This window comes from Protopterus annectens, chromosome 4.part1 (assembly GCF_019279795.1).
Source record: "Protopterus annectens isolate FY-2018-M chromosome 4.part1, PAN1.0, whole genome shotgun sequence".
In the NCBI taxonomy this organism is placed as follows: domain Eukaryota; kingdom Metazoa; phylum Chordata; order Ceratodontiformes; family Protopteridae; genus Protopterus; species Protopterus annectens.
Window position 1 is genome coordinate 144,327,926 of NC_056734.1, and position 27,536 is coordinate 144,355,461.

The 27,536-nt window shown below is 40.0% G+C and overlaps 1 protein-coding gene across 2 annotated transcripts in view; it reads right to left on the reverse strand.

Moving 5' to 3' along the window:
• LOC122800784 (collagen alpha-3(IV) chain-like) overlaps positions 1-27,536 on the reverse strand; it is a 1,680,215-nt gene that overhangs the window by 1,328,106 nt on the left and 324,573 nt on the right. For both annotated transcript variants that reach the window (XM_044070045.1, XM_044070046.1), the window contains exons 6-7: positions 20,268-20,330; positions 4-57 (exon numbers count right to left, since the gene is read on the reverse strand). In XM_044070045.1, coding sequence (XP_043925980.1) covers positions 4-57; positions 20,268-20,330 — 117 coding nt within the window. The remainder of the gene's footprint in view (positions 1-3; positions 58-20,267; positions 20,331-27,536) is intronic.

Genomic DNA, 27,536 nt, shown 5'->3' on the forward strand with positions numbered 1-27,536 from the left:
TACCGGATAGCCTGCACTGCCAGGTATGCCTGGAATCCCTGGAAATCCTGGTTCACCCTAAAATAAATATTCAGGTAATCTTACTAAAACTGAGCTTTTAATATACACCAAGATCATTTCTAAAATATTATTTTGGCTTATCCTTTAAGGTTAACATATTTTCTTACTCTTTATGATATACATTTTTTTGCATCTTCAAAGCATTGAACTAATATTGCAAAACATATACTTCAACAAAAATACTAATATCATTAACTATAATAATAGGAAATCATAATATTATAGATATATATATATATATATATATATATATATATATATATATATATATATATAAAATTCCTAATAATAAGAAATAAGTAAGTATGACTCATAATGCTTGCTTTCACTTAAAAGTGTCATTAGTGCTCTATCTCAGCCTCTTGCAAAAATGCTGTTTTCTTGCTAGGTATCCAGAGCACCATGTGCAGGTTTATTACTCATCTCCTAAGACGGTGGTATCACCGATTTTCTTTGCAGGACAGTGGTGATTCTCCCAACAGGGATAATATTGATTTGACCACTAATATCTTGATTTATAAATTATTTTCCTGTGACTGATGTGCATAATTTCCAAGCAAAGCAAAACTTATTCATTGTCACACACTCTGTGGTCTCAGTGATTTAGGATTGTCTGTATAACATATAACACAGTTTAAAATTAAAGGTCAAGGGCCCAATTCCAAAAGAGCTGCTCTCATTGTAAGTGACGACTTATACTGAGAGAAAATCTTTTGGAATCTGTCCCCAAGTCCGTAAGTCTTTCCATTTGTATGTCACTCTGCATGAAAATACTTTCCCATTAAATTCAGAGGTTGTACTGATTTTAGGGATGTTGGAAGATATTTCCGTGTCTAATTAAAAATTAGAGCTACATGCAGTTGTATTACACAAATTGAAAAATGTAATATTTTACTTTTAAACATATTTATTTTTAGAAATTTTGTAGTTATTTATGCAACTGTTTTTTTTTAATTTCATTTTTATTGTTATGTACATTGTCCACCTGTTTTATTTCATCATTCCCTTGATCTGTCTTCTTGCTGAAATATCTTAATATCTTATTACCAGATGAATAAACAAATTAATTAATGGACAAATAAACTTTGTAATCCAGACAAACAAAATAGCTATTCAAGCTAGTATATTATCTGAAAGGGGTTCTTAGTTATACAGCTCTTAGGCAAACTTTTTTGATATAATCATTGTTAACTTGCTCTCAAGTCTGCATCATGTATATTTTGCAGTATTATATCCCTTCACATTGTTTCCTTCATGTCAGTGCTATTACAGTATTAAAAATATTTATTTATTTATTTAATTTATTTATTTATCTATTTATTGGATGCCACGGTGGTAGGGCAGTAGCGTTGTTACCTCACAGCAAGAGGTTCTCCTGTTCGATTCTCGGCTGGGCTTGGGAGTGCCTTCTGTGTAGAGTCTGCATGTCCTCCCCGCAGTTGGTTAGCATTCGAAAGACATGCGTGTGTAAATGGGCGTGCCTTTGTTGAAGGTTGGGCGTCGAGCTGGCACCTCGGCATTTTGTAAAATCTACTGCCAATCATTAGCGGACCGGAGTTCCGCTGTGGCGACCCCTTACCGGGAAAAGCCGAAAGACTAACAACAACAAAAACATTTATTTATCTATTTATTCTTTGTTGACCAGGTTAGTCCCGTTACGTTAGTAGCCTCTTTTGTAGGTGGTATGTATGTATGTATGTATGTATGTATGTATGTATTTATTTCTTTTACATTTGTTTACTGAGAATGTCCAATGTCCAAAGGCCCATTTTCAGTGGAAGCCCAGGGAGAAAAGCTCCCTAGAACAAAATGCACAAAAATAAAATGCAGTTACAACAGAAAAAAATAAAAACATTATTAACGAGAAACTTTTTGTGAAAAAGGAGGATATAACAGATAAAATAATACAGTGAAAAAAATCAAAATCCATAATGCATAGAATACAATTCAAGTATAAGAGATGCCATTAATAAAACTTGAAAAGAATCAGTGACATGAACTATGGATGTAAAGAAAGAGAGTTAAGTTACTAGAGGGAATATGGTGAGGGTACAACTTCCCATACCCACTTTTTTGATAACTGCTGTGGGAACTTTTACATCCACTTGAGCTGCAACCAACACAAGCAGATGGGACCTTGGTTTAATGTATCATTCAAATTAGGGTGCATGTAGGAGTGTGGCACCCCCTACTGCTGCATCATCCAGAGGGAGAATAAAACCTTCTGCCTGGGCAGTACAAAAAGGTGTGCATGCTACCGATTTAGCAGCTGACTACTATTTCAAAATATTACATTAAAAAATGGAAAATACTTTTGATAAGACAATAACCAGAAACAAAGGTTGGAGACAAACTGGCAGATATTCATTCCTAATTTTACATATATTCCAACCACAAAGATATATTGTTGCATGAATATAGTGATGCAAATATACAACTGATAATCTCTTTATTCTATTTTTCTACACGTCAGGGCAGCACTAAACATAAGACTGATGCATATTCTTCATACATGAACAGCTTCTCCATCAATTGGTTAGAGGGGGAGCATTCATCTTATGGTCTCATGGGGGCTGCAAACCATCTTGCACTTTTCATGATTGCAAGAAAAGCTTACTTTTGCATACTGCTTTCATCTTTGAAAAAGGAATGAACTAATTCAGAGTCACCTTCCTCACTGCAAAAGTCTGTAACTTGCAAGGATTTTGGTCACATCTCTAACCATTGTACGATTAAGAAACACAACTGCTCATCTTCTGGTCAGAACCCAGGACATCACCCAGTGTACTGAATGATATCCAGAACAGCTGAACCCTATGCTGATCACATCAGAAAGGTAATAAGCACTGTTGCTATAAGGAATAGGACCTGAGTGGGCTTTAGTATACCTAGGGTGTACAGAACACTGATGGTACAGGAAATTGTGCATGTAGGTGAAGCTGTAGGATATGTATTGGGGTATAGTGAGCACTTCTGATACAAGGAATAGTGCCTGATTGGAGATGTGAGATACATAAAAGTATATACTGAAAATGATGGTACAGGAAATGGTGCTCAGTGGGCAAGGCTGTTGGATAAATAGTGGAGTACACTAGCATTGTTGATGCAGGGAATGGTGACATTGGTGGAGGCTGTAGGATATGTGGTAGGATGCACTGAACAGTAAGGGCTATAAGAAATTATGCCTGGAGGTTGCACTGTAGGATACCTGGCTGGGTACACTAAGCACTACTAGTATAAGAAATGCTATTGGGGGAGAACTGTGAAATACCTGGTGGCATGCACTAAGCACTACTAGTATAAGATATGTTACCTAGGAGTGGAACTGTAGATTATGTGGTAGGCTACACTAAGCACTGATGGTATAAGAAATATTGCCTGGGGGAGAACTGTGAAATATATGGTAGGGTGCATGAGCATTGTTGGTAATAGAAATGTTGCCCATATTGGAGTCATAGGATACCTAGAAGGGTGCACTAAGCAGTCCTAGCATAACTGATGTTGACTGAGGCTAGAAGTGTAGGATACCTGGTTAGGTGTGTCAATACTGCTGGTGTAAGATATGTTACCTGGGGGTGGAACTGTAGGATATATGATGAGGTGCACTAGCTACTGCTGGTACAGGGAATTGTGCCAGGATGTGTAGCAATACCTGCCTGAGTGCCAAAGCACTTCTGGTACAGAGAATTATGCCAGAGTGGGGAGCAGCAGGATACTTAGCTGACTGCACAAAGCACTTCCAGTACAGGGAATTGTGCCAGATTGTGCAGCAGCAAGATACTTGGTTGAGTACATAAAGCACTTCCAGTACAGGGAGTTGTGTCAGGGTGTGGATCAGCAGAATACCTTGCTGAGTGCACAAAGCACTTCTGCTACAGTGAATTATGCCAGAGTGTGAGGTTGTAGTATACCTGGTTGTATGCGCTATTCATGGCTGATGCAAGGAAATGTGCCAGAGTGTGTGCTGCAAGATACCTGGCCAAGTGCACAAAGCACTGCTTGCTCAAGGGATGGTGACTTTGGGTGGTGCTGTAGTCACTTGGCATGGTGGACTGAGCAGTACTGATACAAGGAATAGCACATGGTGGGCATTTGGGCGGATGGTATTTTTGGTATATGGAAATGTATAGAGGAGAGTAGGATACCTGAGAAGGTGCACTGAGCACTGTTGGCATAAGAAATGCTGAGGGGAAAAGTTGTAGGATACCTGGTAAGCATCTCTGAACACTGTTGGCCTAAGGGAGTAAGAGCTGAATTAGACCTGCTGAATATCTGAGAACCTGCACTAAGCACTAACAGTAAAGACAATGCTGCATATGGGTGGATTTGTGGGATACTTGGTTAGGTGCATGAACAGTGCTGGTATAAGAAATGTTGCCACGGGGAGGAGCTGGGGACACTTGCTCTGGTGCACTCAGTACTGCTGGTACAGAGTACAGTACCTGTGGTTGGATCTATGGGATAGTTACTAAAGTGCACAGAGCATTATGGCATAGAGAATAGTACACAGGTGGACCTGCTGGGTACCTTGTAACCTGCAATGAGCACTGCTTGTGAACAGAATGGTGTCTCCCAGTGACACCATAAACTATCTGTTAAGGTGAGTTGATCACTGCTGGTATGGGAACAGTGCCTGATGTTGGACATCTCAGTTGTGTAAGAGACTTATGATAACAGTACATCTTCAAGTAGAGACCATTATAACAGTAAATCATGCAAATTAGGTTTATTCACTTCCTGTCTTGCTTTATATAGCTGGATTTTCATCAGCTGTGCTGTTCTTCCCAGTGTATAGAAACAATTCAAAACTAAGTTGCTGAAGTTGCTACCTCCCTAGCAAAATGTGATGACTGTATTTTGTAAATTTGCTGAATGTAATCATCTGAAAAGGCAGTACACATGGCCATTCACTTAGACAAAGTTTACTTATTGATTGACAGATAGCACAGTTGTGTAAGTAAACTTACCATAACAGTAGATGTTTCAAATGATCACTGATAGAGTAGCCTTAACTATATAGGGGTTATATCCTGCCAAGGATATAACAGCTGGACAGCTTCCAAAGCTTCAGGCACTTTAACCACAATCCACATGCCCAACCTGCCTGACAGCTTGAACTGAGCTGACTAAAATACAAGTTTGGATACCAAGCTCTTCAAAGCTTTCCTGTCAAAAGGGAGAGGGAGGCTGCACCCTAAAAGGCTAATGCTAGTAAGAACAAAAAATAAATAACTACACACTGGCATAAACAACAAACCAAAACACAAGGGAGATGGAGGAAGGGAGTGGTTACTGCAGCAGTGACCATTCAAATGTCTACTGTAATGATGTTTCCTTTCACAACTATACTATATTCATCATATTGATCACTGATGCAGTACCCTTAGCTATATGGCTAGGTTATCCTAGCTTACTACATTTAGGAGGTAGAAGGAGAAGAGTCCTTGCAAAGTCTGATGTAGAACTAGAGAAGGAATCAAGATTATCATTTTTATTAAAAGTATACACAGAGGACCAAATTACAGCTTCCAGAATACTTCTAGAATCCAACCCTTTGCAAAAAGCCATAGATTAAGTCAAGGCATGGTTAGATCCTGCCTGAAACTGTTTTGTTATGGTGAGTATAACAAAAGGTAATAGTCTTAAGCAACCATATGGAAATAGTTTGTTTGGATATACTAGACAATCTCGACGTACTGAAATGTCGAAATTCAGTACATCGAGACTGAATAGTGGAAAGTGCAGTTAACCAAAACTACACTATGCCGAATCCACAAATGTCGAATCTACCATTATCATGGTGTCGCGTTCATGACGTGTGGTGCGGTTTGTGGATTAATCTGGGGTTTCAGGTGAGTGTTGTGTGTTTGAGGATAATGGGTAGGGAGTTTAGTGTGTGTGAGTGTGTGCGGTGGTGTTTTTTGTGTGTTTGCATGTTTAGTGCGACCTTGGAGTTAGAATATATAAGTAGGGGGGTGTGGGGGTGCAGGGAGGCTTGCCCCCCTGCTTATAGGCAGGTTAAGTGTGTTTGTGTGTGTTGTTATGTTTGTTTAGTTAGGAAGGTGTATGTGTGTATGATTATGTTCTGGTGTGTGTGTGTGTGTGTGTGTGTGTGTGTGTGTGTGTGTGTGTGTGTGTGAATGGTCATGATTGTAGTATTTGTGATTGTGGGTTTTCGTGTATGTGGGTTTTCGACTATTCAGTCTCGAAATACTGAAATTCGACATTTCAGTATTTCGAGATTATATAGTGAATCCGTCTGTTTTGACACATGCTGACCTTTCTTACCTTCACAAGAAATAAACAATTGATCCAAACATCTGACAGTGCCTGAGATGTCTGTGGACATCCAAGGTATTGCGTAACCTTTCTCCTTCATTTTTGATTTCAAGAAAGAAAATGGGGAGATGAATAGCTTGTTGCAGAGGTCACAGCAATCCAGAAAACTGTTTCTATGTTAGAAGTCTCAAATTATCGAGGTTAGCTGGTTCAAATGGAGCAAGTGTTAGCTTCTGTAACACAATCTTAAGATCCCATGGTGAGGCCATCAGTTTTCTTGGATGCCTCTTATGCAAAACCCTTTTCAAAACCATTGTGATGTGAGAATGCACTGAAAGAGGAGAATCCACGGGCAGACATGCAAAATGGCTGATAAATGAATCTTGCTAAAGGAGTAAGCAGGCCATAGGAAAGTAATACAAATATTGCAAAACCAGAGAACAACTAGACTTGAATGGGTGCTGGTTAGCTTGTTGGTACAAACTAGAAAAGCTTTTCCACCTTCACTTTTATCCCTCTTGAAAATGCTCCCCAAGCAATGTCTGAGGCTTTAGATAAGGGACTGAGAAGGGAAGACCAGGATTAAGGAACATCTGCTGTCTCCACCAAGTGATTTCCCTTCTGACAAATCCCAGCACTGGAATTTGAAAAGATAAGGTATGCTGGTTCTGGGACCAAGGAGAATTCAGATACCACTGTATATTTCTCAGACAGAGAGGGACAGAGATTCCTAACACTTTTAAAAAGTCTCTACAAAGATAAGCAAGTGCTCTAAATATGGAAAAATATAGATACTTTGTAGCATGCAATGAGCTATAACTGGAGCTAGACACTTTGTGAACACTGTTGGTGCAGTGGATAGCACAAAGAATATGGCAGTGAACTGATAATGTGACACAGACACACAGAACCTTAAGAAACGCTTGAAGTCTGGATGAATAAGAATGTGATGATGTGTCTTTTAAATCTAATGTTACCAGGAAACATGAATGAAGAAGCAGAGGTACCAGGTTTTGAAGTGACATAATGTTTAACTTGGGCAGGAAATAGAGATCCAGAACTGGTCTCCAAGCATGTTCTTTCTTTGGCACTAAAAATGTCCTTGAATAAACCCCCTAATAGGTTCTATCACTCCCTGAAACAGCATGTGATAAAGGACAGGTGGAAACAAAATAGTCTTCTCTGGAGGATGAGGAATGACCCCCTGGAAAGCATGAATGTTCTCCCACTGCTTTCTGAAACTGATGAATGATGTGCAGAACCCATGTGTCTGAAACTATCTATTGTTAAAGACAAAAGAGTTAAAGTCAGACTTTCTAGAAGAAAAAGAGGCTGCTAGGGATGGTGCAGGAACAAAGTCTCTTAAATAGTCCTTTTTATTTATTGGACTGTCCTTGGTTGTCATACTTCTTGGTACACACTTGCAATTTCTTCTTGAATGTCTGCTTACCTGTATTTTGTTGAAACTCTTTGTTTTGTTTTTTTTTTTGCCAAAACTGGATAAGGGGTTAGAGAATCCTAGTAAGAAATAACAAAGATAGCTAGCATGTTTGGTTTAAAACATTATTCTTAAAGCATAGAAATAAATTATAACCTTGATAAAACTCTTTTGTTAAACTGTTTTTTTCTTACAGAAATGTTTTATAAATGGAAAGAAGTACTAATAGAAGGTAAAATGACCGGACTTTTATCATTTAGTCTACTAAAATGTACTTATGAAAATTAAATTTGTAAGAAATTTTAAAACTGAGATAGAAATATGTGTAAACCAGAGCAGTCTGGACAGTAGATCAAGCTGGAACCTCATGTTAATCAAGAACTGGCAGATCAACCTATCAGGAGGTTGCATGTCTAGATACGAGGAATAGGCCAGTCCAGTGGTCCAACCTGCATGTGCCCCTTGCTAATAAAATAATTATGGCAAAGTGGTTAAGATTTGCAATTTGTATAACTGGATCTTTAAAAGCCATATGGATGAAAGTGCTTATCCAAATAAAAGTTTTTAAAGTAATTACTTGGTGTATGATTTGTCTTCAAATAGAAAAGGAAGGTTGAATTAACAAGTCTGAGAAGGATTCACAAACTTTCTGGCAGTTTTTCTAAAAAGGAGCAGAGTCTAAACCACTTTATGCTCAGAAAATGTCCTGGTTTGATCCCTTCAAATACTGCCACGTTGGTTTTGCTAAATATTAGTGTTCCCTTTCTCTTGGTGAACTAAAATGTTTTTTTTTTTTCATTAAAAAAACACTTGATATTTACACTGTTTGGAAATTCATCTGCATGCCTGATCTGCAATTCAGTTTATCTTGTATTTAGCCTATTTTTAAAGTCTTCCCCACCCCACAGTTATTCAATGACTCAAGTTCCAGACCATTGCTCTTATGACCTGAGGTGTTTTTAAGGCATCTGTAAAAAGTATTATTTGTAGCCTTATTTTTGATGTCATTAACATGTTAATTAATTCTATTTGCTAACTTTTGGGCTGTCATTCCTATACAGAAACTTGAACAGCATGAATAAATGGTAGCATACAATACCCCAATAGTGCACTCTAACTTACTGAAAGAGTCCTCCTTAGACCAACTATCTTTCACTGTTGCTGTTTCCACACTTCTTCATGACTGCCCTTTTTATTATAACTGTCTGTTTTGTGCCAAACAAACTAGTTTCTCCCTCTTTAACCTACCTTACAGAACAGGTTCTCCTTAGGCCCTCTGTCTTTTACTCCCATCTCTTACTTTACCATCCTCACCATTTTAACTCTTGCTTGACAGTCCTCATTTTTGTTTCTCTCTGTCCCCTCATCCTAGTTGTAGCCACATTATTTTTCCATCCACTAGCTCCTACAGTTATTCCTAATACATCATCTTTATTACATTTTTTCATTCTCTCTACCCACTGCTTTAATCTTATTAGAAGATAACAAATAAATAAATAAAATTAAAACTGACATAATTGATCCTGTATATTTTCCTATGTATTTAACCTGGAAAGGCTATGTTGAAAGCAATTGCTATATAAGTAAAATCACATTCTAAGCAGTAACAGCAGTCATATTAAGACTTCTTTTTTTGTTTCACCTAGATTTCAGCACACCCATACACCATTTTCTTGTTCCATCTGTAACTGTTGGGCACTGCTATCATACAACTGACTTCAGCTGTGGAATAAGTCCTCTTCAGTGTGAAAACAAAGCTGGTAACAAAACACTTCAGGAAACAGGATTCTTTCAATGTAAGGGAGCAGTCCTGTAGTAGTTGTTGGATATCACAAGTGCTGTACTACACTTGACCCTTAACGGAGAAGGTCAAGGTGGTCACCATATTTATTCTACTTGTTGTCATTTACTTGTGCAGCCAACCTCACCTACTCTACCAGTTCTCACTTACTCAGTAAACCCTCTGTCTTATCTCAGTACTGACTAGAACCTGCTTAGCCAAGCATCTAAAACATAATGGATGCAGTGGAGAGCAGACAGCAGTCCATCTGCCCAAAGCAGTTACAGCCATTTCTCACACATCATTTACTTCTTACAGCCAGTAATATAACATTGCACTTATCCTAAAACTGTGTTAAAAAGATTTTTTCTTTTGTTGGAAAGCCCTCACTCCTTAGCTGATGTAACCCCACACTAGTCCTCTACCCTACCTACCACACCCCGCCCCAGCCAACCCCATTTCTCACCTCTCCACTTTTACCCTATATTTAAACTTAACTAGTTACTTCATCTGCATATGCCATCCACTCAGAATTCGCTTAGTAAACCCTATCACAAAAACATAACCTCTTCATTCAGCTTCATTTCATCTTTATCCTGTCAGCAAACAAACCAATCCCCTACTCGTGTCACTCTCCCATTCACTCCGCTTACACATGAAACTCAACCGCTGAGTTCTAACATTATCATCCTCTCCATCATTACTCTCTAACCGCTTCTGTTACATCACAATCCAAAATCCAATAAAACGATAAGTCAAACTCTATCCCTCCCTTTTCTCTCCATCCTGCTCACCATTATCTCACCCTCTACACTCCACCTTTACATATAAAATCAGTCTCTATATCTGGCCCTCTCTCACCAAATGTTATTCTGACATATTGGCACCGCCTCCTAAAGCCTTATTACCTTTCCCCTAAACTCACTTCATTTCAACCTATCCCAGTGTCATATACTACAAAACTATGCAAACTGTTTAAGAACACCATCTTTCCTACTTAAAACACTCTTGTACTTGGTGGGGATATCCATCCCACAACAGGACCCCCATCATCCCAGCAAACACCCCCATGCACAAAAATCCAATTAATTTCAATACACTAAAACATTTCATCTACATAACCAGAACATATACAATAAACTCCCCTCCTTACAATCCTGGATTGAATCACATACTCCTGACCTACTAACCTTAACTGAGACATAGCTTAAATCAGCAATAGCCCCAGAAGAAATCCTTCCCCCAGCTTCAGCGGACTGTCCCTATACTGCTCAAAGTAAAATGAGGTGGACTTGCACTACTGAATCAAAATAACCACCAGCTTTCTCTTTATATAAACTTAATATAGTCCTTCTGTAAATCAGAAACACTGATTTCCTTCTAAAGCTTAACAATGTCAAGTCCTTTGTGTAATTGTCGCTATATTCCACCTACTAGTGTTTCCAACTATGCCAGTTACTTATTTATTTGTTGACGTGGCATTTGGGCTAGTCTACTGATAGTTTTCAGGCACAGCCTGGGCTGTCAAGGAGTGTACAAAACATACATTTGGTTGTTCACAGTTGTGAGTATGGTGCAGTAGTGACTAATACAATCACAGTAAGAATGATGAAGAGAAGATTTAACAATTAACAAACAATGTTACAGTAATACTGTATACAGTACTTATATCATTTATAACAACATCGTAGTAATACTGACACTGTGTTAACCATTATCCCTGTACATGCACAACTGCTTTGGCTTCCTTAATTTCATTAGGTAGATGAATCCAGGTTGCAGGACCAAGGCTAGAGAATTTTCACCAATTTTATTTTTAAAATTGGGTCTTACTAGTGTAATATTTTCTTATTTTTACAGAGAAGATTTATCTTAATGGTGGACAGTACCTTAGTTTTAAGATTGTAAATTGTAAGCAGCTAAACAGGAAAGACCCTGCTAGTAACAAGAAATGAGTGGATATCTTTAATGAGGTTGCAGTGGTGTGTCAGGGAGAGGTCAACCAATAGAGCAAATCTGAATCTTGTTTTCAACAGTTTGGATTTTATGTGTTTTGTATGCAGAGTACAGGAATAGTAAAGATAATCCACCTATTAGTATTTCTGCAAAAGGATATGCTGAAGATAGTTTGTTGGATATATAGCAATATACCACTTGAAACAATCGTCTTAGGTGACATAAACATTAGCTGGTATACTGCATCAATTCCAAACCAAAATCCTTGTATACATTTTTTTAGTTTCACTCAGTCAACTCCATCTCTAGATCCTACAGATTTACAGGATCATCATCCACCCTGGAATGGATCTAGCTAATAACCCAAGGAATATCAGCCCTACAGGTATTTGAGTGGACCCCCTAAGTGATCACTATCCCTTGTTTGATCTCTATTGTCTACCTAGATAAAGTAAGTCAGCAGTCTTTATCCTTGTCATAAATCTTTCTAACTTCAGAAAAGGACTCTTTTTTTGCACTCCTCTGGCTTACAGTTGGAGCTTACTGAAACACCTTCTAGTCAACAAAGTTGTTCATCACTTCAGTAACATCTTTTTATAAATTCTGAACTATTATGCCCTACTTAGACACAAAAGTGTCAATTCAGCACAGCTTCCTGGGTCACTCTGCTCATTAAATAACTAGTGTGCCTCCAAGACAAAGCATGGTAGACCACTGGGTAAAATGATAGGACCACACACAGTGCTCAGCATTACATTTGTAATAAAGGTAAACTCAGACAAAAAAAAATCATCTCCCTTGAAATTGTCTAACTGCTACAATTAACCCCTTCCAAAGCAAACCAACACAAAATATACCTCTCAATTCTGCCCAACATCCATCTACCCAACTTTGGGAAAACTTCCAGAAAAAACACGCTCATTTTCTGTTGAATAAAAAGGAATTTTCATAAAATAACCCTTCTATATTGCACAACCTATAAACAAAGGGATTATGTTTTGATCTAGGGATGGCATCCTACCCCTTAACTCATTCCTCATTAGGCCAGTCATTGAGTATAGTGTCTTGTTTGGCATGTATCTCTCCAGACACATGCAACAACTGGAATGACCACAGCAATACCTTATTAAGAGGATAAAAGGCCAAAACAATATGTCCTGCACAAATTGACTTAAAGCCCTGTCACTATACTTGGCATCCTGCAGACTGCTAAAGAGGTGACCTGCGTCCGGCATATAAGCAACCTCCAATCCAATAGTTATGGATTTAATGCATATCAACAAGTCAAATGGCATCAAAAATACATGGTCTATGGATTTAATCCTCTTCTGCAGTATCAACAGAATGGTTTGGAGGAAAAGGAATATATGAAAGAGGATACCACTGCTTGGAACAGACTCCCCAAACATGTAAACATGTAAACATAGCTCATTCTTGTCCATGTTCAAACACGCCAAGGATCTATGGATGGAAAACAGAACATTTACCCCAGGACTGCCCCCTGTACTACTAATGGCCAGAGGCAGTGCCTAAATGCTTTATCCAATGCAAGTGTCCCCTCAAGTTATCCATGGTATGATCTCAGCTCTTCTCATTAGGGGTAATATATAATTATCAACCAGGGAATGGATAAGGCCAATCTAATATCAAATGGTGTAAGATAAATAATGTATCAAAAGGCAGATTGGTTAAGCTTATGATGGCCCACAAGGGCAGCTAGCTTTGTACTTACCTATGAACCTACAGAAGTAGTCTACACCATATCCTTTCACTATTTCCAGCAGTAGCATCTGCTCTACTGCAAACAGCATGGATTCTGGCCTGGATGAAGTATTATAACAGCACTCTGGCCTGTAACCAATGACATTCTGCAAAACACTGACAGAGTTATCCTTATACGTATTCTATTTATAGAGCAGATTAAGCCATTCAATTGAATTGACCATTATCTACTCCTAAACAAACTAGTTGAAACTGGTATCAGGCCAGACAACACTCCCTAGTTTAAAATATTCCTCACTGACAGACAGTTAAGAATTCAAATCGGATCCTCTCAATCAGAATCTGCACTTATTACCAAACGTACCAAAGGAATCCATTCTCGCTTCTCACCTCTTCTTAATAGTCATTAACAAAGATCCTTTGTGACCTTCTCCTTCTCCCACTGATCCTCTGTGTAGATCACATGTTATTTAATGATCGTGTCACTCTTAACACCAATATTCAATTCAAATTGAAGTTAGACTTACCTGTGATCCACCATCTGCTGATATGCCGTAAACTACTTCTTAACCCCTTCAAGACTAAAACTATACTTTCTGGAACTCCACTGAAAATTCACCAGGTACCTGACTTTTTAACTATCTTTGATTTATACAACCATACCATAGAGACAACCTCCATCTTAAAATGTATAGCATCATAGCTTGATCAGTCTCTAAATTTCCATTTTCACGTAGACAGAGTGAGAGCAAATATAAGCTCCCTTCTCTTCTAGGACAAAGCAGTCTCATCCTTTGTATCTTAATAAGCCAGAGCAGCCACTGTCAAAGGAATTCTCTTCTCTCACCTGAAGTATAGACTCCATTTTTGTATCTCTCTCTCTCTAAGAAAAACACCACCACACTCCAGACAATCTCCAGCAACATCTGTCGATTCATTTCAAACTCACTCCTCTTTGAACATCAGTGTATCACTATAGAAAAAGCCAAAGGGATACACTTTAACAAAGATATAATTTACTGTTAGGATCCCATCTCTACAAATGAACCCACCTGCAGACATTCACATCACTTGCAGTTAAATTACATGAAATGAAACTCCTCATAAAACCTGACTCACTATCACAAGCCCACCAACACTTATTACCCCAACCAAACTCCACAAAACTGCACATACAGTCTCCTCTCATGGAACTGCTCTTTGGCAAGACATCCCCTCCGACCTAAACAAAATCAACACTGATTCTGAATTCAGAATGCAACTCAAAAAGCACGTCTTCATCCATAGCAAATGCTCCTATTTCACTATAGGACATACAACCTAGGATACTCTCCTTATCCATTTTCACGTCTCTTCTCCTCTCACAGAATTACTAAATGTTGACCTACTTTAAAAGTAATGTAAACATTATATGTTACAGTCTGCTTGTCTACTATACTGCATGGATACAATTTTTCTATGTAACTAATCTCTGTTACTGCTTATATTTTTGTTTTTTTTGTTTGTGAAATGTTTTGTATTTCTCCTAGGCTGAGTCTGAAATTGGTCACTATTAATCAGTGCACTATCTCAGTAAACAAATATCAATAAATAAATAAATTAAATACATACATAAATAAACAGATACTTTACTCTGGTCCAAAATTTCAAAACTCCTAGACCCAGGTAAACCTACTCAACCCAGCCATTTTTCTATTGAATCCAACTCCAATTTAGTTTGTGCCTTTAACTGATATTTTATTAAAACTGCTACCTCTCTACCAAATTCTAACCTCAGTGAAGACCTTCCCCAAAGTCCCTGTTATCATAATGACAAGACTCTTGACTTCAAACCATTCTACATGAAAACCATCACTTAATACCTCAACAAACTAAAAGTCACAACCACTGCCCCAGATAACATCCCCAAAGAATACCTACAATTATCAGTTGAAACACTTGCCTTCCCTGTTTCAGTCTTAATTAACAAATCAATCCAGGAATCATTGCATGAAACTGCTTGCTACAAATGCAGCAAGCTGTTGCTACAGTTCATACCCACGTGGAGTGCTACAGTGCTCAGCTTTTAGTTAAAAAAGTGTTTATTTTTTACTTTTAAATTGCAGCAAACAGCTTAAAACAATGTAGCATGCAGTAACTACAGTTTATACCCTGCACAGAGTGCTACAGTGAAACGGTGCTCAGGTTTCAGTTACATTTTTATTAAATGTTAAACAGTAGCAAACTACTGTACATGGAGTGCTACCATGCTCAGGTTTTAGTTTAAAAATAAGAATTGTTTTAAACTGTAGCAAACTATTTGCTACAATGTAGCAATCCATTGCTACAGTTTAGACCACACTGAGAGTACTACAGTGCACAGTTTTCTTCAGCAGATGAAGTACCGGCTTGCAAAAATGGTATGCATTAAAGCATGATCGCTATTGTCCAACCATGCCCCATAACACTTTGCACCTGGGGCTGTTACCCCCTTCACCCCACCCTATCTATGCTTTTGCAAGAAATTTTAGTTTCCCTCCATTTGTTAACAATCTTTCATCTTCCCATTACAGAAAGGTGGTATTGCCTCTGGCATCCTTGACTTCAGAACTATTGCCATTCTATCACCCTTCTGAAATATCCATGTGAAATATATCCACTCACAATTGTGAACTTTCACCTCAGCTACAATCCACTCAACATGCCAATAAGGCTTCTAGCTCTCTCATAGCAGTGACAGAGCTTTTCTCTTCTTCTTCAATACTATAAATAATCTGAGAAACAAACTTCTTATAGTCTTGTCAGTATTTCTTGACATTTCAAAAGCCATTGGTAATGTTTTTCTAACTCCACTGCTATCCATATTCTCCAAAATAGGCCTATAAACATCCTGCATTTCAAATCGTACCTCCACCAAAGAGCATAGAGTATGACATGGCTACAAGCTTCCTTTACCTTCTTCCCCATCACAGTCTATGTCCTATAAGGATCTGTCCTGGATCCATTTCTTTTCACTATACTTATCAATGATCTGCCCACTGTAATAACTCTATCTTGATCCAGTACACAGATGACTACACCATTATCTGCTAAGCCCCATCTATTTCTGAACTTCAAAAAGATGCAACAGCCCTTTATGTCTGTACAATCCTGGCTTCTGGAATCCAATCTAGTCCTAAATTCTTTAAAAAAGTATGCTGTTCACATTAAAACTAGTATCAGGACTGCAGAATCCATTCTCCCTTCAATTAACTGTGAGTACTTTGAATGAACTAGTTTGCCACATTAAATTACCAAGAATTTGTTTACTTTCCTGGGCTGAGCCAAATGATTCATGGGGATCATCACTCTAACCCGGTTAACAAGTATGAAATAAATAAATACCATTAAGCATGCTCAGTATCCATGTGAGTTTTTGCAAAGTGTATAGCATACAAAAAATATTGGGATGAATTTCAAAATTTAAACCCTCACTAGAGTTTTGATTTTCATATGCAGAAAAAACAGCAAAAATGTTTTTCTGTGAAGCACTTTGCAATAATATTCAGTGTTATGGGTGTATTCACACATGGTTTACTTCAGAAACTGATTCTGGGAACAAAATGAAGATAAAAATATTATGACCAGATTGTTAAAATACTGAAAGTAATTTTAAGTCTTAATTACTGGTAACTGCGTACAAATTTCCTTTTAATCACTGTGCCCAGAGGCCTAATAAATCAGCAACACAGTGTTTTTCTGAACTGAATCAGTGTACTGTAAACTGAATTCGCAGTTTAGAAAAGCACTTAGAGTTAGATGTACAAGGGTCCTTCAGAGTCAAGCTTGCTGAGAAATTAGAAATCAAATGTAATATTTGGGATTGTCTCAAGTAAATTGGACACCGTGAGACATATATAATGACTAGAAAAGTACGGGACATAGGTTGCTGGCATACACAAAGTGGAAGTATGGGTTAATCCTGCAAAAAAGTAATAAAAGATTTATTATTAGCGAAACAATAAAATTCCTATTCTGTAACTTAAATGTAGAGGTTAAATAACACAGCTGTGGACAAGCTTAGCACAAAAAATGGACAAGATACAATAAAGTGCAACTACAAGATAGAAATAAAATATTCATTTTCATGAAAAAATGCTAACTATATTTAGAGAGATGAACATGTATATGAAACCAAGACTGTATTACCACTATTTCTGAGAATTTCTCAGAAAATAAAAAACATAATAATTTGTTTTATAACTTGTTATAAATTAAAAAAATAACAGTGGACATAATACCTAACAACTGTTTCATATCTTGCTTTATAAACAATGCTTACTGCGTGCTATTGTGAAGCTTAAAATGTACAAAACTTTGTGCCAGGTAAAATAACTGTTACAGTTTCTTTCAGAAATAGAAACAATGTTATCTTTAAGTTGCAGTTAAAGGGGAAGAAGCAGCTTTATGTGAAAGAAATTAGTTGTCGCAATTAGTGCTAAACTGGAAATAAGTTTGCGAACCAAAGCATATCATGAGTTTAAATTAGTGCATCCACATATATGCAAACATGTACACGCATATTCCTGGTTGTATAGAAGCAGAAGAGGAAACCACTGTACAGCTGGATCCAGCACTATATGATCTATAGGTTCATAGGTTCATAGGTTCATACTAGGCTATCTGCCCTGGGGCAATTATAAGCCTAGCCCAATTCTGTATGGCTTACGCCACCCCTTGATTTGAGTATACTGTGCCCCTTTTAAGGTTTAGTTTACTGTGCCTCTGTCTAATAGTGACACGGGAGTAATCCCTGGGACAAACCTACGATCCCCCATCCACTTATCGAGATTCTTCTTGAAGAGATTCAGTGAGTTGCGCTGCCTCACATGAACTGGAATTCTATTCCAGAGCGAAGGGAGCCTCTGGGTTATGAACCTGTCCCTCCAGCAAGTTCTATTTATTTCTGTGCTGAGGTTCAAGTCCCTCGAGCGTGTGGCTCTAAGGGATTTAGATTTACTGAGGTGGAGCATGTCCATTAATTCTGGATTTGACATAGCTTTGTATGTCAGGCATAGATCGCCTCGAAGTAGGCGGTATGCAACTGAGTAGAGCTGGAGTTTTTTTAACCAAGCAGCATATGGCATCTGTTTGAGACCCTTGCCTTGGGCCTATGTTAACTGGGGTGGTTGTATGTTGGCTTGGGGGCATTAATATATAAAAATCTTCCATTGATAGCATAAAGACTTTGGTAAACACAGCAAGGCTTTAGAACCTCACAAGATAGTTTCTGCAAAGAACAGCAAGTCCCAGCATTGGAATACTGCCCTAATGTAAACCATGGGAGATCTGATTTAGGTTGGGATACCAGAGCCAAGATTTGTACTGGATATTTAGAGCTAAGCAAGAGACTGTACTACGTGTATGTGTGTGGTGTGTGTGTGTGTGTGTGTGTGTGTGTGTGTGTGTGTGTGTGTGTGTGTGTGTGTGTGTGTGTGTGTGTGTGTGTGTGTGTGTGTGTGTGTGTCCCAGTTAGGGAGATGGCTAGTTAAGTCACTTTGCTCAGAGTTAAACCCTGAGCCTTGACTTTTGGCAGACAAGTGTCTTAAACCTCCACACCAACTGCCAGGTCTCTTTCAATTTGTTTTGTTTATGTGAATCGCTGAGGAGTATAGTCTGTTGATGTCAGTCATAGAGTTTCTTAATTGTATTGTTCGGTGACAGGTATCATGCTTGCCTTTGTTGAAGAAGGCTGTGGACTGTCTTCCCACACATGGTGGATGTATTACAGACACTACTGTGGAGCATAATGGGAGGGGCTGCTGCACTCCTGAGTGTGTCTTCTTTGGATGACATGCCTAGTGACTATGAACTTGTTGTAAGTTTTCAGGCATTGCCTATTGCATATCACAAGCACACCATTTTTTTTTTAGTGTAACATAGGCAATTTATTCTTCATGGGCAGCAGACACTGAATTTGTAGCTGAAGCTCTGAAATGCAAAGTTGTTTGCCTGCAGCAACCTCTTTAGTTATTCTTTAATGTGGAACTATGCAGATGAATGTTACTTCTGCAGAGCTTTTGCATATTGACTGATTATAATGATAGCATTTTGAGTGGCCTTTTGTGACTGAAATGTTCTGAAATGGGTAACATTTTTATTATTGTTTCATATGTTTTGTTTTACTGCTTACTGGAAAAATGTTCAAAACTACACATTTAAAACACACTCTTAACAAGGAGTGCTGAATTAAACAAAAAATATAATATAATAAAATCAGGAAGGTTACTCAAAGCACGCATGCTTTTATATATGCATTGTCCTGAAAATGTGTGCAAGGGACCTATGGTATGAAAAAACTCAAAGGTACACAATTCACCACTGGCAGTATGCATTTTCTATGAATGTGGATTTCAATACAGTTTCAACGAATGTGAGATTCAAGGGCAGAAAAGTTTAATGTTGCTCATGCTAAGTCTGTTTTCGTTGTGAGACTGTTTTGTTTAGCAAATGGCTGTCAATGTTTGTGCTATAAAATTTGAAATAAGGGTTTTAAATAAAATTCAAATATCTGTAATCACTGTAGAAGCAAAGAAGAAAATAATGTGACACTGACAGGTTTGAACAATGTTTTATTTTAACTGAGGAGAGGCAGAGCCAAGTAATGCGAAACTGGATTGGCTGCTGGGTGTGGTACATGGAAGGGCTGGTCCATTACCCTGCCTAGGGCCCCATTTGACCATGATCCAGCTCTGACTGTATGTGCAATATTCTACCTAAACTTCTAGCATTCTCTGACTCTGCCTTTCTCTTGCTTATGTCTTAAACCATCCCATTCAAAAATATGCATCATAGCTTCTCCATAACATGTTTACAAGTGACAGAGTTGCTTTTCTGCCTTCATCATCAATTTCAGTCTTCTCAATATAACAAGAAAATGTATCTCTTGCATTCAGCACCTTTTGGGATACGTTTGATATTTATTGCTATATAATGCAGCAGGTGAAAATGTGAAAAGCAGTAATAGTCAAAAGTCATGACATGACAGGATTGCTATTCCTCCAGATGTTATACCTTGGTGCCATTACATCCTGGAATACCTGGCCGACCTGGTGGACCTTCAAATCCCGGAATACCCTGTAATAAAAAATATAGTTAAGGTTTCTGGATTAAATTTCTGGATTAAAACAGATAAACTTAATTTAGTGTTGATCATACTTAAACTTTTCTATCATACATAAAAAATAACTAACGTTACAATTACTGACTGGTATTCCTAGCATGGAAGGTTTTGTTACTGTATCTCTTAGGAAAAAATAAACTAAACAAATATTACAAGCACTGAAGGAGCTGCTTTGCATGATGTTCACTTGTGGAATAGGTAGAACTAGCAAAAGTGCCATTTTGTACAATACTGCTGTTGAGGGAGTAGAGAATCCCCTTAACCTGCAGTGCACTAATCTCGTTCATTAGTTATTGTTCATGGCTACTCTAATATGTTCAAGTATGCATTTGTTAATTTGTTGTGCCATGCTTGTACTGTAAATAAAATTCCTGTATAAAAAATATTGGAGTTGCTTATATTATGTGTTGAGGTTCAGAAGATATTGCCCCTAGAAATGTAGATCTGATATTGTTAACCCTCGTCCACTTCCTTACCTATGGGTTATGGTTCCAATATCGGAAGCGAGCCAGCCATATACCAAGCCCACGCCAGCGATAAACTCTCGAGCTAAGCAATCTCTTACCCATAATCCCCCTCTCCCTGTTACCTCAGATTTCGTTTGCCGCATCGCCATCAGGTCATGTCAGGCTGTTGCTCTTGAGCTAAGTGAAACCTTTTTTTGTCCTTTTATTTCAAAATAAGGACTTTTTTCTCTCAGAAAAGTTGATTTTCTGATCTCTCTTACCTTATCACATTTAGTGACTCCCTTTTCTTTCAGTTTTCTAAAAATGTTTTAGTCACTTTCACCCTTTTTATCTAATGTAAGGTATCAGTTGATTACCATAGTTGGTAGATAGCCTTTCCTTTCTTTCCTTCGAGTAATTTTGTGTTTTTGTATTATTGTTGGTATTTGCCTTTCCTTTAACATGACAGATAAAAAAGGTAGTACTGGTTTTAAAAGATGTTATGATTGTGGACATAAACTTCCTACTTCAGATGCACATTCTTTGTGTTTTCTGTTTAGGTGTGCCTCACTTAACTGTTGACCCACCCTGTGGGATTTGTAAGAATTTTTCCAACAGGACACTGATAGACAGGAAAAATAAACTTTTGCTGAAAGGGTTACTAAAGTCTCCCTTTTCAGAGGCTATTTCTAGGTCGGAGGCCTCAACCCCTCCAAGATCCCATAAAAAGAAGTCAGAGGATGCTTCTAAGGCTAAATCTATTCCTTCGTCCCCGGCTAGGGACTCTCATCAACCAAGAAAGAAAGCAAAGATTTCTGCTTCAGATCCGACCCTCTCGGATCCGACACCTTTGGCGCCTAGATCTTCGGCTCTAAAAAAGTCCTCGGCACCACCTATGTCTATGGCACCGACGTCCTTTGCTGTATTGGAATCAAGGGGTCCCTCAGTTCAGACTTCTTTACCGGCACCGACCTCACAGTTGGCTCAGACTACCATTGTTTTGGAACCGACAGCTCAGTCCTTGTTTACTATTTTATCGGTTCCAACCTTGGCACCAACAACTACTTCGGCACCGACCTTTTTCTCGGTGCAGACCATTACATCGGCACCAATGACTTCCTCGGTGCAGACACCTGTAGTGCAGTCCTTTACAGCACCGTTGTTTTCGGTGCAGTCTACTGAGATGGACAGAGACCTGCCCTCATCTCTAGATAGACCTGTTTCCCCTCAGCTGTTTCTGTGAGATCTACCAGAAGCCTCTCCCAACATGACGTATTGCGACTTGTGGATAAAGTGCTTTTGGCCAGAGGAATTCCACCTCTCAAGACCTATCCTTCTCCCTTGAAATCTATTGACGTAGCACAGTCTTCCCCCTCTACGGTTCCCTTTATGGATCTCTCTAAGGAGCCGCAGTTACCTTCGTGGCAGAAAAATTTTGCTATGACCCAGGATTTGACTTTTCTCAGCCATCCTGGGACTCCCAGTTGGCAGGCTGGATCACTTAGGGGAGAGGTGATCACTTAGGGGAGAGGTGACTTCCCCCTTGGGCACTCACCCATCTTCTAGTGGACCTGCCTTCCAAGTCATGGAGAAGGCCTTGGTGTCTACCGCTGATACTGTGCTTACTATCTCACCATCCTCCTCTGGACCACTATGTACACAGGTCGCTTCTAGTGGATATCGGGTGCAGAGGTCTCAGGATATACTCCCACAGGATACCCCCTTGGTGTTGTCTTCCCCAGCGTCTCCCTCAGAGGAAGTTCATCGGAAATCCTCATGCAAGAAGAAGCATATGGACTCCACTGAGGAGTCTCTCACTGAATACACAGACTTTAATGATGGGGAAGGGTCCCCTTGTTCACCTTCTGATGTATCCTTTGGTGATATCCTTGAAATCCTTAAACAGTGAGGTGAATGGCAGTCCTCTAACCCGACTTCTGAGGAGTCTGTGTTCCTGCAGGCTTTTCGCACCCGGCCCCCTACCTCCTGGGTTACCCCACCTGCAGACGAACTGGTCCAGCTCATTGTGCAGCATGCATGGAAGACCCCTGATACTGTTGAGGCCATTCCCCAGAGGCCAGACAAAATCTTGTCCCCCCTGCTTCTGAACCTCATTGGTCTAAAGGTCTCCCTGTAGATGCTCTGGTGGTAGCAGCCACAACTAAGAAAGACCTGGCAGAAGAGGAAAGCCAGACTGTCCATCCACCCAACAAAGAGTCCAGGGCATTGGATAGGATAGGGAAGCGCACCTTTGCATCAGCGATCTTTCCTATCAGGTCCCTGAATTATATGGCACATTTCACCAGGCTTCAAACAGACCTAGTATCTGAGCTCTCTGAAACTTTGCCAGGTGCCATGTCTGATGAGGTCCGTGACAAAGTGGCCTCTCAGCTGGCCACTATTGAATCGATTTTGAACTCCTCCATATGCTTGGTGTCCCATGCATCAGAAAGAGTGTCTAGAGCAGCAAGTTCAGGCATTGTTTTGAGATGACATGCCTGGATACGCTTGTGTAACTTCGCAGAACCCTTCAAGGCTTTCTTTCTCAATGCTCCCATCGAGTCCTCCTCCTTGTTTGGACCCAAAGTCAAAACTACATTGGCCAGGTGTGAACAGGACGGTAAGACCCTGTCTGCCATAGGTGTCTGTTATTCTTCACCCCAACATGCTTTCTCCAGAAACCAAAAGAGTGGGAAGATGTGGTACAGAAAATCTCAGGGTCTTTTCCGTGACACACAGGCCGATTTTTCCCTAGGGGCAGAGGGGGAAACTCACAAGGAAGACGCCCCTTTTGGGGCAGAGTGGGTCCGCATAATCAGGGTTCCAGAGATTCCTTCTCTGGGCAATCCTACCAGCGATCCTGAAGAGTGGCCCAACCCCTTTCCTCTGGAAGTGGTTGTGGGACGTTTCTCTTTGTACCCTTCTTCCTGGCTAACCATTACCAACAATTCTTGGGTACAAAGGATAATAACCAGAGGTTACAAGATCCCCTTCGAACTTTATCCTGTCCCTCCATCAAGATTTCCCGATGTTCCACCCAGTCAAAGGGAAGAAGCAGCTCTAGAAATTACAAAGCTGCTAAACAAAAGAGCCATCCAAGTAGTCCCAACAGACCAGGTAGGATCTGGATTCTACTCGAGACTATTTTTGGTGCCAAAAAAAAACAGGGACTGGAGACCAATTTTGGATCTCAGCGTGCTAAACAAATTTGTGAGTGTGCAAAAATTTCGGATGGCCACTATACAGTCTATCATTCCTCTCTTGGAAAAAGACTATTGGATGTGCTAGACAGATCTTCAGGATGCGTACTACCACATAAAGGTGGACAGACAATCAAGAAGATTCCTGCGCTTCTGTGCAGGAGCCAGTCATTACCAGTTCAGAGTACTGCCCTTTGGACTCTTTACATCCCCCAGAGTGTTTACAAAGTGCATGGCAGTTGTCACAGCTCACCTGCGACTTCAAGGTTTTCAGGTTTTTCCATATCTAGATGACTGGCTCCTCTCCGCCCCCTCCAGACACCTATTGGAAGAAGCCCTGGCATACTCTCTCAATACTATCGAAAAGTTGGGCATAACAATAAACTGGCAGAAATCCATTCTCACCCCTTCTCAGTCCACAGAATTCATAGGGGTCATTTTGGCCTCAAAAACTTGCAGAGCGTCCATACCAGACCACAGAATATCATGAATCAGACAGCAACTGTTACCAGTTCTCTCAATGGAAAAGTCCACAGCTCACTCAATCCTGCAGCTGATTGGGCTCCATGGCAGCTTGCATCACCATTGTCCCCTTAGCCAGATTTCACATGAGACTTCTACAATGGCTACTGCTCACCCAATGGTATCCTTTCCAGCTTCTCCTTTCAGCCAAGATTCACGTAACTCAGAGATGCAAACAAGATCTAAAGTGGTGGTTGAACCACAACCCATCACAATGGTCTTGCCCCTACTCCCCTCAGCAGCCCAAGGCTACAGTGACCACGGATGCCTCCCTGATGGGGTGGGGAGGGCTATGTCAGGGTCAGACAGTCCAAGGCACTTGGTCCGAAGTGGAGGCCCATCTGCATATAAATGTTTTAGAGCTGAGAGCGATGCTTCTGGCATTGCAGGCATTCCATCCCTTGCTGCCATCAGGGACAACTGCGATACAATCAGACAACATGGCGGTAGTCTGGTACATCAACAAACAGGGCGGAACCAAATCCTACCCCCTCTGTCAAGAGGCCATGAGGATATGGCAATGAGCGATGGCTACCAACCGCTTTCTTCTAGCAACGCACATTCCCAGGAGTTCCAACGTGATAGCAGACAGACTCAGCAGGTGCATTCTTCAACCTCACGAGTGGTCCCTGAATCCTCTCATAGCAGCGGAGATCTTCCACCATTGGGGCCATCCATACTGCAACCTCTTTGCATCCCCGTCCAACTTCAAATACAGCAACTACTTTGCCCTGATTCCCCCTCTGGGACAGTCACCCAGGGATGCTCTAGTTCACAATTGGCCATTGGGTCTTCGTTATGCCTTCCCACCCATTCCCCTCATTCCACAGTTTCTAAAGAAAGCCCGTCAATTGAAGAGCAAAGTGATCCTTATTGCTCCATATTGGCCTCGTCATATTTGGTTCCCCTTTCTGTGGCCTCACCTGCTAGATCAACCATGGATTCTTCGTCCAACCTCGGAGTTGATCTCCCATCCACAGAATCTGATTCACCCCAACCTGCACAGTCTAAAGCTTGCAGCTTGGCTCCTCCAATTCCCTTGATTGCAGGCAAAATGATCTTCCCTCGCAAGTACGGGAAATTCTTATTGCATCTCATAAGCCCTCCACTAGAATGACTTATCTAGGCAAATGGAAAAGATTTACCTGTTGGCTGAAAGATAAGGAAATTGATCCCTTTTCAGAACCGGTGTCGATGGTACTCGAATATCTAACTGCCCTATTTTAATCGGGGCTGTCAGCATCTACCATTAGAGTACATTTGGCTGCGATCTCTAATTTCAACGAAAATGTCCAAGCCTCCTCCCTCATGTCTCACAAGTTATGTAAAGCCTTCATAAAGGGTGTGAATCATCTGAAACCCCCTTTCAGGGAACCTATTCAACCTTAGGACTTATCTTTAGTTCTTCAAGCTCTGACATTGCCCCCTTTTGAAACAGCTGCTTCATGCGACCTCAAATATCTGTCATGGAAGACCTTGTTTTTGGTGGCTATTACTTCTGCCAGACGTATCTCTGAGCTTCAGGCCCTATGTACAAAGAGTCCATACTTGATTTGTCATCCAGACAGGGTATCCATAAGAACTAACCCTTCCTTCTTAACAAAAGTCATTTCTGAAATGTCTATTAATCAGACCATTGAATTGCCATTGATTTTTCCTGATCATTCTAATGAGGGAGAGTACTGCCTACATACCCTAGACGTACACAGACAACTCTGTTTCTACTTGCAAAGGACTAAATCTTTCCATAAATCAGACCAGTTATTCTTGGCTTTTTCTGGATCTAGATTAGGATGTGCTGTTGCTAAGGTCACATTGACTAGATGGTTAAAACACACTGTGACCCGTATTTATTCGGTACACAATACTTCTTTGCCAGCTACCATCAAGGCTCATTCAACAAGGTCAGTGGCAACTTCTGCTGCCTTCCATGCCAGAGCTTCTTTACATGATATCTGTGCAGCTGCAACTTGGGCCACTCCTCATACCTTTATCAATCATTACAAGTTGGACTTGGCCTCCAGGGGAAGAGCATCTTTAGGTTGTATGGTGCTCAGGAATGTCCTTCCATGAAAGCCTCCCAGGAATAGAGGTAGCTGGGGCCGATGACAATGACATATGAAGCTTTGAAATCCTTGTAGCAGAAGTGATACCTGCCAAAAAGATAGTCTTCCAGGAAAGAAATTTCAGCACAAAAGGAGAAGATGGTTCAAAGGAAGGTTTAGTCAGGGCCTCTGAGACCAGATTCAGATCTAAAAAAGAAACCATTTCTTTGATGGGAGGTCTAATCAAAAAGGTTCAACTGTGGAAAGCTTTACAGAGTTTATGAGAAGTTAGTGAGTGCTCATGGAAACCCACATAAAATTTAGAAATTGCAGTAAGCTGCACCTTAATAGTGGAAAATCTAGAACTGGAACAAGATAAGTCTACCAGAAAATAAACTGGGGCTGATATAGGGTTGATGTTCTGAGAAGTGGCACCATTGAACAAAGCTCTGCCATTTACTATAGTAAGTCTTGTAGGGAGACTCTTTCTGGGAAATTCTTAGTACCTCAGAAGAGAGGAACTTGTCATTGGCCATTATTGCAACTGGAGGAAGAAAGTAGTTGCTTTAAAACTGTAAAGGTCTAGGTGAGGCTTCCTAGAAGGGTTTGAAATTAGATCCTGCACTAGATCCAAAATCTATATGGGTTCACTGAGATGAGGTATTAGAAGGGAGAGCCAAAACTGTCAAGGCCAAAAGCTATAACAATGGCAATGGCCATGCACTTCGTTGCTTTCTGTAATAATCTAGGGATTAGGGGCAGGGGTGGGTAGGTATAAAACAGCCCGGGCAGCCATTGCTGTGATACAGCATCTCTTAGTGACTATCCCTGGGGAAGGATCATGGCAAAATAGCTGCTGCAATTGGTGTTGTAAAGGGAGGCAAACAAACCACAGCAGGGAATGTCCCAGCAACTGAAGATCCAGTTGGCTATTGCTTGATTGAGGG